General features: G+C 44.3%; 1 protein-coding gene across 1 annotated transcript; it reads left to right on the top strand.

Annotated features, from left to right (window-relative positions):
- Positions 1 to 2,199: 2,199 nt before the first annotated feature.
- Positions 2,200 to 15,254, top strand: LOC109480915. The gene is given in 18 exon segments (XM_019783285.1): positions 2,200 to 2,490; positions 3,471 to 3,668; positions 5,581 to 5,800; positions 6,191 to 6,361; positions 6,750 to 7,499; positions 7,707 to 7,773; positions 8,137 to 8,268; positions 8,549 to 8,678; positions 8,907 to 8,994; positions 9,461 to 9,668; positions 9,816 to 9,890; positions 9,893 to 9,943; positions 10,185 to 10,277; positions 11,061 to 11,139; positions 11,473 to 11,579; positions 12,134 to 12,250; positions 12,600 to 12,742; positions 13,037 to 15,254. Coding segments are annotated over 18 exon segments (2,871 nt in total). The 5' UTR covers positions 2,200 to 2,422; the 3' UTR covers positions 13,211 to 15,254.
- Positions 15,255 to 15,256: the final 2 nt, after the last annotated feature.

The raw sequence follows: 15,256 nt of genomic DNA, 5'->3' as shown, positions 1-15,256 counted from the left end.
TTCTTATCTCTTGTGGAAGCAAATTCAATACCTGTCAACTAGACCAAAGGAAAAGGAAAGCACATGCATCATTAAAGCGCCATGGTACTGTGGTACCATGGTGCACGTGGAGGTGCATTAGGGTAGCGTAAATAGTCCACTTGTCCCGTGCATTTCTTTCCTGTATGTTACCTTACGTGTTCAAACGGCACAATTACTAGCTTCGATCCACTGTCGCACGCTATTCCTGCCACCAAGGGCGGTGACTTGAGAAGAAACCTCCGTAGGTTTCCAAGAAATATTACAACGTAACGCTATAAGACCACCACCAATGTATGATATGTTTACATAGCGCTGCGGTAAGTAGAAGAATGTCAACTGTCTATATCGGGAAAGCTAATAGCGGAGTAGGTGTGGTCTCCTCAGACAAGTCACGGTTACAGAGTATGCATGGAGGCTGGGGTACGTAAGTCAGCAAATTAAATGCCTCGCGTTAATGGGGTGCTCAGGTCTTGGCCTCTCTTAAGTGCCACTGAACTCCAACATGTGCGCACTCCCGGATTTTACCCCGTGCCAGTATAGCGGAACATGCGCAGGGCCACGTGTGGTAGGCTGGTATAGTGCGGCTGAGGAGTAGGCACTCCACTGGGCTAATAACACGTGAATCAGCATAACCGATTCCCTTTTTGTCAAATATTGAAGAAAAACATCGATTTTGAACGACTACTGATAGTTAACTCCAAACATACAGAACGTCTGGTTGTAAGGTCCCATTTACACGTACACAGGGCGGAGACTATCAATCACTGGTTACTGAGATCATTGGGAGATCACTGAGGGATCATTGAGAAATCACTGAGAGATCACTGAGAAAGCACCCGGAAAACCTCGAAGGTCCTCTAGGCCTCGCTGAAGAACCGTTGAGAGACTTGTCAAATTTATGGACGCACAGCAGTTTCTGTGGTATTTCCACTAATTAACAAAGATGCCTAGACCTTTCTATCCTAAACCTTCTAGGTGTTTTAAAGCGATGTCGAATTTATGTTGTATATTTGTCATGACCCCCTTCGATCTGTCAAGTCTGTTCAGATCTTGCACGGAATCTTCAGTGGGGAATGACGCGTGTGGACAGCGGTGCCGTGAGGTTGCTTTACCTGTGAAGGTCCAGCTACATATACGTCGTGACAATCCCAAACTGAGGGCATTTTGGGGATGGTCATGCTGCATGTGTCCTGCAAACTGTCTCGTTACGGGATAAGGTGTGCCTTGGATTCTTGTCGGTGGGTGGCACTGTCGCATCTTGCTTGAAAATTCATCATATTGTTCGGTGACGACACGAACATAAGCCTTGAGCCTGAGTATGTCGTCATCCTGGCCTTTTTGTCATTAAATGTTGTAATAAATTGAAAAATCGGCATCAAAAAAATGGAACAACGACCTCGGACGAAGGTGATGCCCGAGAGGAGAGCCGCCTGTCTTTGCTGTCGAATCCAGAAGAATCATTAAGAAGTGAAGCAGTCAATGACGCACAGACGACATTATGTTCGGCATTGTCTGTTCAGGCAGATCTGCGTAAATGATTGAACTGACGCCTGTGCCTCAAACAATCGTATAGTTTCCATCGATTGTTGAAAATAGACACGAAGATTCCCGCACATTCACATCCGGTCGGCGTAGTCGCTCAGGTTTGAAGAAAGAAGAAAGATGCAGTCTCTTTGTTGGAATCGATTTGGACGTGAAACCTCAACTCATTTCATTACCTTATTTTTATATCAAAGTGTAAAGAAAACCTCTGTAGGCGCGTGGAGTATTGCCGTACAAGCTGCTGGTACTACAAAGCATCCCCCTATCACGCTTCTCCAGTCGCCCAAGGCGGCATCAGGTGGCTGTCAGTAAGCTCCCATTCCGCCCCACATCCTTGAGCCCTGATGTTTCGTCTAATCAAGCCGATTGACGCGAAAGCGCGTCAGGATGTCGTCAGTTGGACTTCCGCAAACGTAAAAGACAACGCAATACCAACATGGAAAAAACGTGCGACGTATATAAGCCTTGCATAACACACAGGCGGCGCCCGGGGCCAGGAGCATCTGTGCTGCACTTCCGTGGTTGGCGGCGTACCGGAGGTTCGGGGGTTCCAAACGGTGTGTTGTGGCAACCTTTATCATATTAGGCGTCGTGTTTTCCGGCTGTTCGTTTTATTTTCGATTGGTCCAGCCCACGTTTTGCCCTTAGCGTAAACACGACGTGCATCACAGTAGTCAGCGGTGTAAGGAAGTGGGAGGTTCCAAACGGTGTGTTATGGTGAGATTAAATGAGTTATCATATTAGGCATCGTATTCTCCGCCCGACCGTTTTGTTTTCGCCGATTGGTCCAGCCCACGTTTTGCCCTTAGCGTAAACACGGCATGTATTCGTAGTGAGTGGAGTGATTATAAAGCTAGTAATGCGTTACTGGGTTCCGTATCCTGTGAGGAGGGAAGGAGTGGGCCACGGGTACACGGCTATACGCAGGTATGTACGAGCTCGGTAGAACCAATGGCTAAAACACACAGCGAAGTGTTCGGAACATAGACCTAAGGATCCGAACAGGTAGTAAATAACTGCGGCATAAACGCTGGAATACTCCCTTAATTCTTGATTCAGCCTTACTTTGAAAATGTTCACTAACGTTTAGATTTTTTCGCAACATTTCTGTTCGCTTGTGCATCATTTTTTCTAAAACTATTTAAGCAGCAAATTGTGACTAACAGACAAGGAAATGTATCTACGTGGTTGTGTGTTTGTGCTTGTCTTAATAACTTAATAACTTGTATTAATATTACCTGATGGGGGTGGCAGTTTTATCTGCTGCACTGTGTTAAAATTGCAGCAACTGTTTCTCCTCTATTTGGCACTTTGCCCCCATATCAGAGCATAGGTAACCGACGATGGTTTTCCACTCTATCTGTTGAGATTGTAAACTGTTTTGTCTTTGTCCTAAGTGCACGACGAGCAAAGTTGAAGTCTCCGTCGCCATTTGCGGTGGTAATGTTTCCAAACATTATGCCCGCCGGGACAACAAAGGCATATCTTATTCTACACATAAATATTAATATTCATTGATTTCTGCTAAAAACTGTTTTTAATATCTCAATGATAATATAATTCGTGGTGTGATATTCGGCAGTGTTGACGGATCCCTGGCGAAGCAGGCATGTAGTTGCGCAAATGTGCGGCGGTCGTGCGTCACCAAGCCGCGCCCACTTCCGTTAACTCGCGCCGGGGCTCAACTCTGCTTACATACTCACTCGCTTTTGCAGCTTCGGGTTTCGCCGCGTTCACTCGCCGTTACGTACGCTTTCGTGCGAGCCCGTACTTTTTTTTGTAGAATTGTTGTTGCCATTATTTACTGGAATGTCCATCCATGTGGAACAACGTTGAAGAAGTACGATAGGGAATTCCACCTTCCAAGGATACTTTACTTTACCCTGACGATGCCGTGTCGGTTCTAGCGCAGGGATGATTCAGCGGGTGTTGAAGTGGTCGGCGCCCCGGGACCAGCCTGCGTCCCCCGCCTCGCCGGCCGCCGCCGTGCCCAACTCCCCACCGATGCCGGACCTGTCGGCGCTCACGGCCGAAGAGATCCGCACGCTGGAGGCGGTGCTGGAGAGGCAGGAAGAGCTGGAGCAGTTAGAAGAACAGAGAGAAAAGTAGGTGCATGTTTTCTTTATCACACAGCCAACGTTGTTTTAGTTCGCATACATGTACCTGTTGTTGCACGGGAGGGAGTTTCTGTGTAATGCTACATTGAACTTAATCAACTGCAACTGCTATCTCTAAAACACGACCTGCAGAAGCTATAACCCATATGCCACCAAGATTGTGCAAGATTGTGTCCAACAATTAAGCCAAAGCGATTTTGCATACGTTCAATTCCCGGCACTATCCGTATACCATCCGGGTTTAGATGTAGTCCTTTTGCAGATACATACGCATACATAGACACGCGCGTGCACACACACGCAAACACAAACACAGAAACATTAACACATGCACCTACATAAACACACACACACGCGCGCCCTTCACATCAGGTGAAATGTTTTTCTCCTACTAGTATTTCAGTACGTTACGTCGGCAAGGCCCTGGCAACAGTATCATTTGCCGGATAATTCTTGTCCCACTTACATGCTGACGTCACCAGTCCCCTCGACGTCACTGAGCCCCGAAGACCTGCAGTGAATTGAAAACACATTCAGGCTATTTAAGATGTCGTGTTGAATATAAAACGAGTATTAGACCGGCCCTTTTATCTCTCCTTGGTGCTGATTTGCCTTCACTTCTCCACCTTCTCAATTACTGCACCAGCCATTTGGATTATCACGGCATAGTGATCCCTTAGTTCCACTCCCACATCCATAGTCCTGATTCTAGCTGCGTTCTTTGAATTCATTTGTCCCTCCTTTCGTTATTCAACTCACTTGATCCAATTTTTCTCTATTATCCACCCCGGTGTCTATATTTCCGCAGCTCCTATGGGTCTCTCTGATCATCCCTTTATCATTAATAGAAACATTTGTGTCGTTTTCACAAGGGCATTGAGAACATCCGGTTGCACAAAAATGAAAATACGCATTTCCCTTTATGAAGGATGAGGAAAGACGATCTTTACAGTATTCGACTAGTGGATTAAGATATAATTATTGTCCTGTCATAAACCTTGTCCCTGTCTATCATCAGCTACTGGACGTTCTCTCAGAAACAAAAACACAATTTCCATCCCTCCAGACAGAACAAAAAGACTAAAAGACAGAACTCTGTCCTACATCAGTCCATCAGACTCTACAATCAGATTGTATCATCAGAATGGTACTTGTTATGTCTGCGATGTACAGTTCATATTAGAAGTATGTATACATTTATGTATGTATGTATGTATGTAACACAATGTAATGTTATGTGCTTATCTTGATATTGTAAATATCAATGTCATTCAGGCAACATAATATGTATGTCTGCAATGTTGATATGATAATAAAGAATTGAATAGAAAAGATTAGGGCTCACCAGACGTGCACATGTTTTCCCTACACGTTACGTGCGATCAAAGGACCTGTGATTATGCACGTTGATTGAGACGAAAGCGGGTGCCAATTTGGCCTGTGTGGATTCCCAGCGTGGCATCCGGTTACCCCGGAATCTAGGCAGCACGAACACAAAGTATCCTTAATTGCAAATGACATTAATCAGCGATTCGTGCCAAAACATCAAACTGTGGCGAGGCTGACGCAGGTTCTGCGTCAATGGTGCGTCAGTTTTGTGGTAACTGTTTGGTAAAAACAAAGCGGCTACATAATGGAAAAAATGAAATGTTTTCATCAATATTATTTTCATAAAACCAACGCTTAAATATTTATTCTTAAGCCACTTTTGCTGTACCAAACTGTGCCTTTTGAATAGGAAAACGGACGTGTGAAAACAAGAAAAGCCAATAGACAACGATAAGAAAGAAGTGTGTAGTGCAGACAGTAAAGAGTCCTCAATGAAGGGCTGTGTTTTCTACATGTTTAATATCTCCTGATGTAAGCTGAGCTACAATGCATGTAACTGTTTCCCGCCCAGGAAGCTGAAGAGGATGATAGAGGAGTTTGAGACAAACGTGAGACATCTGGAGCAGTCGGCTGCCACGCCGCGCGGCCTGGGCTGTGTGCCCGTCATTGACCTGCGGCTCTGCCGACTCTGCTTCAAGACCAAGTTCGCGGACGGCATCGGCAAACTGTGCGTGGACTGCAAGAGGAGAGTCTGCAGCAGATGTGGAACGTTCTGCCGAATCGTGGCTGAGGTACATGTCGGATGTTGAATGCTCATGTTGTTTTATCAAGAACATTTAATACAAGCTGTTTGAAATACGGATGGTTATAACACGTTCCATTTCTGTCTGGCGCACCTGTTCAGTTTTTCACACGATTGTTTTTTGATACGCCTCAGTTGCGGAGCCGATACTATAGTACTGCGATGGAGTTGAAAATATTTTAAAAATTTCCTGAATGCATCCCATATTGAATTGATATGTCTATACCTCGTTAACACAAGATGCTGTCGTAGATTTGTATGACATGTACACGTGGGAAGGTGTCGACTGAAGTGCGATGTTGTTGTTTTTTATTGTATTGAGTTCGAGAGCAATAGATGGACCCTGAGTGATGCTTTTTTCGGTCATGATTTTGTACAGATGACGACAGGTAGAGAGAGATGGCACTGCAACCTCTGCCAGCTGAAGCGCCAGCTGCTGTGCATGACGGGAATGTGGTACCATGGCACGGTGAGCAGGCCGACTGTATCCGTGCGCGAACTGCTCACCAGAATACGTGACGTCAAGGAACTAGACATCGAATCTGACAAGGTTAGTTTTGTTTGTTTCGCATAACCGGTAAACCGCCTTTTTAGGCGTAACACACCAGTTTTGTACATATAAGTACAAGCTGCGTAAGACTGAACTCTAAGGTATTTTTATTTAGTTACACTTTAAATGACAGGGTGCTTTTGATTTTGTTCCACCATCTCTTTTGGTTCGATGTTTGTGAATTTCAATTTGTGTAGACAGTGTAAACGTAATAATATGGAGGGAAAGAAGACACACATGGCAGCAAAGTTGGTTGTTTCTTTCATTATTTTAAATCAGAATGCAAATAGATTTTCAGCACGAAAGTGCTTTCGATGGAACGTCCTTTGCTTTGGGCTAGCTTATCGATTTATCCCCAGCTCTTTGCCTCCTATCATTGTAACACCAGGAAGAGGGATCCATGAGGCGCGCCAACGGAGGCCGTGCCCGTCTGAGGGACATAAAAACAGACTCTGAGGACATAAGTGAACTGAGACCCAAGACAATAGCCAAGAGGAAAAATCGTTCATCCCATAGATGTTTACAAAGATCTGTCGCCATCACCGACGACCCTGAACAGCCGACGAGGGAACAGATCGTCATGGAGAGGCACGACAGCCTGCGGGAACTGAGAGCCAAACGTCGGAGCAGGTCTGACTTCTCCAAGAGTCCGACGCTGACCAGAAATGACAGCCGTGGAAACCAAATACCCCTTCAGCAAGGCGAGGGAGACTTCCACCCCGCAGTATCAAAAGAAAGTCTGACGACTCGTGCTTTCTCGGAGATCGGCGGAGACATGATGCTCCTCACTTCTTCGCTGAACGACGATCTGCAGGACATCGGCACCAGAATTGAGTCTCCCTCCTCAGTACGAGTGAACCGCCGCACCATGGCCATGGCCGCCATGGACGTCCATAGCGGATCGACACAAAGTTTGCCGAAAATCGCAGTGGACAGGTCGAACACTAAGAGACCTCGCGGGCCGGTCAGATACCCAACTATCTCATGTGAGGACGACATTTCCCGCAAAGGTGCGCATGCTCCACCGCTGAACTACCTTTGCCGAACGGCTAGTATTGACCAGCCGGCAACACAGCTACCCGGAACACCCTGGAGACGAGACGCCAAATCTGACACATGCAGACCCTCGGAACTTCAGGTGAGAAACCATTCATTCACCTGTCAAGGAGCTTCTGTTAAACCTCTTTGCACTTCTGTAGTCATCATATTTTTCTCCATAGAAATCTAATGTTGTAAGCATCTTTTATTGTACGAAGGAAAGGTTTGCATTGATCGGTTTTTATGTAACGATCGTCACCCGTTGCCAGGTTCTAAACATAAGATCAATTTTTATGCTTGTTCCCAGGACCTCCACCCACCAGGGTCGTTTGAGGTCACATTGTACAATGACGGCCGTTCTGAAGAACTGAGAAGTAAGAGCAGTCCTCCTATCTACCACATGTACTGCTAAACTTATCCTTGTACATTTATTTATCAGTGACAGGATATGCTTTCAGTGCTTATGTCATAGTTTTATATCGCTTAGTACAGCATATAGCTTAACAGATAAAGTAGCATTGCCAAACAGTTTAATCCCTTTTTACGAAAAGAGTCAATGTACTTTGATTACGAATGTTTTATTATCTAACTTACATGCTTAGAAAGAGAGTGTTGACAGGGATAGTAGAAAATGATGGCATATACTGCTGGATGCAATACAATTGTGTACATATGGACTTTGTTGTTGTTTTTCTGTTTGTATGACATAAACGACCAAGCTATGTTTTCACCGGCAGTGCGTGATTTTACAGCTGCTAACTTCGGCCTGCAAATCACCGGCGGCGTGAAGACAGAAAACGGTCGGCTTGCCGCTTACGTCACCGACATCCGGGAGGGCGGTCCTGCCGACAAGGCGGACGTCAGACCAGGTAATGTCTGTTCCACTCGCTGTTGGGTCATTGAGTTTACCTTGCTTTGTGATTCATGTGTACGTTTCCTCTTCTACGTGTATGTGCACTAACTAGACATTTCAAGGTAAAATGTGACAGGTGGAGTGACAGAAAATTATAAATGTTTTAAAAGTACGTCAGGTGCGATTTCGTATATTTTCGTACAACAGATGTTTGTTTTCCTGCAAAAAAGCGCCTTCTGTCTTTTAGAAACGACATTAATGCCAAATGCCTACTGCTTGCGGTTTATATCCTGCAGGCTACATCGTGCTGCTGTGGAACGGCTTCCCTCTCACGGACTTGACCTTCGAGCAGACAAAACGCGTCATCGACGCCACGCGTGACGAGAACCACGTGACCCTGACCATGACATGCCCCGGACTGTCACCGTAAGTACCGCATACCAAGACATGTCACTCTTTAATCATCTAACTGATTTTTTTTCTAAATTGATGGCGTACATGTAAGTACCGCGTGCCTACGATTCGACCTGTTTTGCTTTTTTTCCTGCACCAACTGTTTAAAACTGAAGGATTCGAAATTCAAGTTTAACATTTTTAGAGGGCACATACCATATATATAGTGTGAAATCATGAAACTCCATCGGTTCTTTTCAGGTTTGGGAGTCGCTCCATGCCTCCCAGCTGGCGAGGACCAGGCACTAGAAGCGGGAGTCATCTCACGGCTCCATCCATGGCCTCAACAGTAAGGATTCTTCCTCATCACATTTTACAAGCTTTGCAGTCTTCTTCCGTCTTTCCTTTCATATGCATGATTTTCAGCTGCCTAGGCTGGATGCCAGACCCACAACACACTTGTGTTTCGGCAAACTTTGTGGGATCGTGTGGCGTAGCGGCAGCGTTCTCGACTCGGAACCAGTGGCCCCGGGTTCGATGCCACCGATCTTGTGCCCTTGGGAAAGGCACTTTACACGACTTTCCTCACTTCGCTCAGGTGTAAATGAGTATTGTACTGTCCCTGTGTTGGTGGCGGCATTAATATAAGTTGAAAAAACTTGAGTGTGCTGTCACCGCGTCTTGTGATTACATGTTTCGGAATATTAAAAAAAAAACTTTGTGTCAAAGTTATCTGGTGTACACACTGGATAACTGTGGGTCTGGAACCCAGGCTACTGCCTTGCTTGATTTAACCATCCACATGTTTACCATAGGTCGCAAGAGCGTCTACCGAGTCGTGCCCAAACGTGCGAGGGGGGAGCGTGTACCAGTCCAACCTGACCAAAGGCGACACGAGGAGCTGGCCTCTCCGGTTGCCTGTAGAGCCGAACTATCTCCACACATCCAACACCAGACCGTCCTCCGGAGAGCCGTCCGCGGCCGGGCAGGGGAAACTCATGCGGAAATCCAGCTTCAGTTCAGGTACGATTTAAACCGCAGAATTAAATGTCCATTAAATGTTTTTGGTGTATCTTATTACCTAGATCATGTCTAACCTTCACCGACGTCTCATGCCCCCGTATTCTTCCAAACTATGTATCCTAACTCCGTCCGTCTGTCCCAACACAGCCACCGGAGTGACCATCATGGTTCCGTCGGACGTCAGAGTCGATCCTCCCGACGACAGAGCCGCCGGCCGCGCGGACCGGGGGACATCCCAACGTCGCGATCGAAGGAAAGCCTCAGGCGTTCTCCATGTACGTCTGCAAACTACTAGTACTTATCTACAGCACTTTATATTAACGGACTTTCCTGTCGAACCTATACATCAACTCTAAGACTATTTTGTAATACCTTTCATTTCAAAAACATCAGTACAAGCGCAATACAAATAGTGTCGTTTGTCCTACATTCATTCATGGCGTGGATAGCACAGCGTCCTGTTACAAGTACACCTTCAATAACTGAAGCGAATTTTGCTTTTCTCCCCACCACCAGCTCCCTCCAGCCAGGAGATGTGGATGCAGCGGAAACAGGAGAGACTCGCCTCCAGACGGGCCAGGACCGCGTCCGACGTCACGCGACCAGAAGGTACCTCCTGGTCTCTGTGGGATTATCTCTAGTACAGCATAGTTCACTTGTACATGTACTGTACACTTTCAGAATAGGCTATAACGTTATGGGCAAAAATGTTAGCTTTTGTGCTTAGGTTTCAATGTTATATTCATCATCCTACAGCCATTGTGTTTCCATCTGCTAGCAAGTTGTTCACTCACTCACTCACTCACTCACTCACTCGCTCACTCATTCACTCACTCACTCATTCATTCACTCATTCATCCGTCCATCCATCATTCCACACCTCATCTGTCCTTCCATCAACCCTTCCTCCATTCCATGCAGGTAGGGATAGCTTAGGTGAAACCGCTAGGAGGCGCTGCAATACTCTGCCATCTGGAAGCCCTCTCCTTTCAGGTGTGACGAAATTGTCATATTCTGCAAACGATCGGCAACAAGCTATTTGGCGAGTGCAAAAATTGCAGGGAGTACATACAGGCAGCAGGACGATGACTCTGAAATATAGAGAACCAAAAAGAAGGTTTCTAAAGGGGGAGGTGGGAGGTACATCACCTCAGTGTCTTATTTTCAGGTCACGATTGCGCGAATGTTTTTTTCCTGTCTGTTCTCCCTATTTTTTGCCCTCCCTAAAAAGCTTTTGCCGATCATTTATAATTTCTCCATCCCTGCTTTCTTTTTTTCCTTCTTCATCCAGTCACTCATTCCATGCAGTATTCATTTATGTAGTACATTATTCTACCGGGTGTACTAACAGTCGATAACAAGTTATCTTCACTCTCGTCTTCTCTTCTGCAGGTATAGATTACGAGTCTCCCTCCTCCCGAAAACGTGCAGGAAGTTCCTCCAGCTTCGTGTCGTCTATGGGAAGTGAGATGTAAGTTCTGTAGAATACATTTCCATTGCATGATGATGTACATGTACAATATATGTTTTTGTTGGCTTTCTTTTGAACAAAATACGCATACTTTCTTTTAAAAATCTGGGAAATTGTGTACACGACAATTGATCATAATGTCTGGTTTTAAATTTACCTAGCTTGGTTACCAAACCTATTATAGCTCCCAAGTCCTACATCCTCTCCCCATCCTATTTGCGGAGAGGATGTAGGATTCGGGAGCTATAACAAGTTTGGTAACCAGGCGAAAATTTACCGGCCGAGTAACATAAAAGGGCTCTCTTCTCACCGCCGCTGTTTGCCGTTTGACAGGTCTCTGTCGTCCCTGCTGCCGTCTGACGGGGAGAGTGACGGTGAGCTGGCCGCTCCCGAGGACACCTCCGGCGGCCCCGCACAGGTCATCTGGAGTACCAAGGAAGGTACGTCATCGTCACGTCATTCCACTGCAGAAACTATCATGAAACTTGACAAACCATGTATCATTAGCTCAATATGTTCGTACATCTTTAACTGCGTCAAGAAGCGAGAAGAAGCTGAACCTGTAAATAGTAGATCACATTAGTTTATATAGTATGTAAGTGTCATTACTGTTTTCTTTTCCCTGTTTACCCATGACCTGTACTTAGTTCGTTAGAGCACAAGCGTACAATAAAGGTCTTTCATTCATTATATAATAGAAATGCATGTGTTAATCTCTTCTTGTGCCAACTACTGATAGATAGATTAGGTAGGTGACTTAGATGAGGAGGGTTGAAGAAAATAACGAAACTTTTAATGTTATGTCATGACTTGAAATGGATGGAGAAATATGATGGCATTGAATGCACTATGCAGTGTTCGGTCCGGTCTGATTACAAATCTGACAAAATGGTTGTCGTTACATCAAACGTGGCGTTGTGGGTTTTTTTTACCAAAATACCAGAGCAAGTTTGTGTATGTTGATAAAGGATGTGCTTCTGTGGTTCCGTTGCAGAAGCGGACGCCTCCCTGGGCTACGTCAACCTGAGTCTGCTGATGAGTAAGGGTAACATGGAGGTCAGCATCATGTGTGCGCGGGGGATCGGCGGGAAGGGCGACACCACCCTACCAGGTACGGCAAATAAACACTTAAGTATCATTTGTTTAGTTGAGCTCGACTTAAATTTAATACAAATGTGTGAAATTTGTACGCTGTGCACAATGTCGTCACGGCAATAGGTCCGTTGGTTTCAATAATTGTTTTATTGGTAATTCATGCCCGAGGGCTAATTCCAAGTACATGAGAAACATTTGGTATACACAAAGAGCTACTGGGTTTGACTTCTATCTTGAAGACAGAGGAAAACAAAAGATCCTACTTTTTCTGTAATTTTTTGGTTTTTGGGTGTTAAGAACAGAGTATTTTCTTTTAGAATAGTAGCCATACATGTACTTGAACCTGTTTTGCATTTTGCTTACAGACACTTACGTTAAGACTTACCTTCTCGAAGAGGGTCGAAAACTGCACAAGAGAAAGACGAAGGTGGTTCACCAGAGCTCCGACCCAAACTACCAGAAGAAGCTGCTGTATCCGGCCTGCGACGTCGACAACAGGGTTCTTCAGGTACGTAAGATCGACTACCACCACAACTTCTTGTACAGCTGTGTGCACAAGCCAAGTTTAATTTGGTCTTCATGTGTTGATTTTACCCGTTGCAGTCATAAGCATGTCGGTTCTGAATTCGAACGTTATATCTCCATTCAAACATATCGTTTTGTTAAATATTGTTTAGAAGCTTAAGTTTCACATGGAACTGTTCCGATTTAGATGTTTGGCTTTAGTAGCCTTTCAAAGAATAAACTTGTGGACGAAGAGAGTCAACTTACATGTCTGACGTATTGACGACTTTGGTTGCAGCTGATGATATGGAAGAAAGGGAAGGGACTGGACAGTAACAGATGTGTGGGGGAGATCCGTGTGGAGCTGGACCGGCTGGACCTGAGCCAGAAGACGTCGGGCTGGTACAAGCTGCTCCCGCCGATGACAGGCGACACAGGGTCCGTGGAGTCCCTCACCATGGGATCACACTAGCGCTGTTTGTAGGACCTTTTGATTTCACTAACATTTCTGTCATATACACCACTCAAATGTTTCTAATCTAATTTTACGATTCATATATATATATAGCTAGATGGATGATAATCACGAAGACCACAAAACTGGTCGATTACTTTGACATTGACTATTAGTTAAAAGTGAGAGTGCTATTAAACCTATAGCTAGACAGTCATGTCTTGTTGTCAAAACACGCAGAGTGACAAACTTCATTCTTGAGCTTAGGTAGATTTAAGTTGACTGATTATTGTACCTGTATGTGTACATTTGATATTCTTTGAACTATGTTGGTCATTAAGTGGAGTCTTATTGAAGTGAAATAGTCTATTTTAATTGAGACGTGGGTAAAACCCTTCCAGCGAAGGGAAGTGCTCGACATTGTGAGAAGCATCCCAGCAATGTTCAAATGTGAAGACTTTTCACAAGCTTTTGACATTGGTCTGTCGTAAGTCAGCAGTGATTACCAAAGAGGATCATCTATACCGTTATTTTTCACTGGTCAGATGTAAATATTAGTTCGTGCAAAGATATTTAGTCACTGTGACGTTACATTGCTAAATTGTAGTTGGTTGATACGTCTGATGATCAAACTTGATAACACTCTATACTTCTCAGAGGGAGATAGAACAGATGATATTTTGCGTGGTTTTATGAGGTGTACATGTAAGTTAACATTAGAAGAAACAGGGGAACCAGGGTCGCTAAAGTCACGTGTTCTCTGCCTCACATGTTAGTTGCTTGCGAGCAAAGCGTTTCTAGAATGTGTCCATTCCGACAACTTAGTCAAGAGTCAAAAACGCGTATGAACCGACAAATCATACTAGCAATATAGTATCTGGTCAATCACTACGTAATAAGTATACACCAAAACGATGCTGCTGTGTTCTTTGTATTTGGATATGTACGAGTATGCTTGATTGATCTACTACGTCCACTAACATACATCATTGACAATCAGATGACAACCTCACTAATCGGTCTATACAAACAAAAATATCGCATATATCGGCAAGAAAGGAAAACATTTGCTTGGTGTTATAGATCTATAGAGACAATTACTACTGCAAGGAAAAATGTAGGTGGCAATGACATAACCAGGTCTTCGACATGATGTATAAGATATTTGGGGAAAGTTCTTATTTCCATGCAATTTAAAGTTGAATATGGTCTTTGAACTGTGTAACAAAGATAAAATAGCCCAACAGTTGTTTGATACGTCTAGCTGACTTTGGCAGTTTCTTGGCGTAGGCATTTAACATATATTTGCTTATTTATATAAATAATCTAGAATGGTTCGATATTATTGACTTTTCTGAACTATTTAACTTTGTGATCATGAACCTGAATCGGGTACTAATCAGATATTGCAATCTCATACGAAAGTTTTGTTTGTTATCGTATGCATCTCAAAGCTATATTGTGTATTTGAATGTAATTTTATATCGCTGGGTGTGCAATATTAATACTGCCGGACAGACAGTGAAAGAAAAGTAATTTTCAATTTCATAATGTTTCACCGTGGTTTACCTACTTTCACGATAGTCCTTGCCGCTTGTACAGGTCTTATCAAAGATATATGCCATGCATCATGGCTGTGCAACTGTCATCACTGCTTCTGTTACTATCAAAGACATCGCGGTTTATTGCCTCAATAATGTACGACAAGAGTTGACCTATGACACCATGCGTGAGAGCAGATGTGTACACCGTATCAAGCAATACCATGTGTACTGAAAACAGACTTCAAATGATCAAGCTTAACATTGTACAGATTTCTACGACACGATATTGACGCAGTTGTTTTTTTTATCTATCTATTTATTTATTTACGATACATCGTTGTGATATACATGGATATCGATGACGTAAGGCTGAAGGATGACCTACTGGTTCCAGGTGTGATTTTGTAACGGGTAGAAGGGAACACGTTTGGAATCCACTGTTAAGGTACCCCAGCCGAGGAAATAAAGGGAATTTATTATAACATTTCCTTTGTGTTTTACGTTTGTTAATGGCCTCCCA

This window comes from Branchiostoma belcheri, unplaced genomic scaffold (genome assembly GCF_001625305.1).
Source record: "Branchiostoma belcheri isolate BF01 breed outbred unplaced genomic scaffold, Haploidv18h27 scaffold53, whole genome shotgun sequence".
Lineage (NCBI taxonomy): Eukaryota > Metazoa > Chordata > Leptocardii > Amphioxiformes > Branchiostomatidae > Branchiostoma > Branchiostoma belcheri.
The sequence above is the reverse complement of the archived record's forward strand: the minus strand, read 5'-3'. Positions and strand labels throughout refer to the sequence as shown.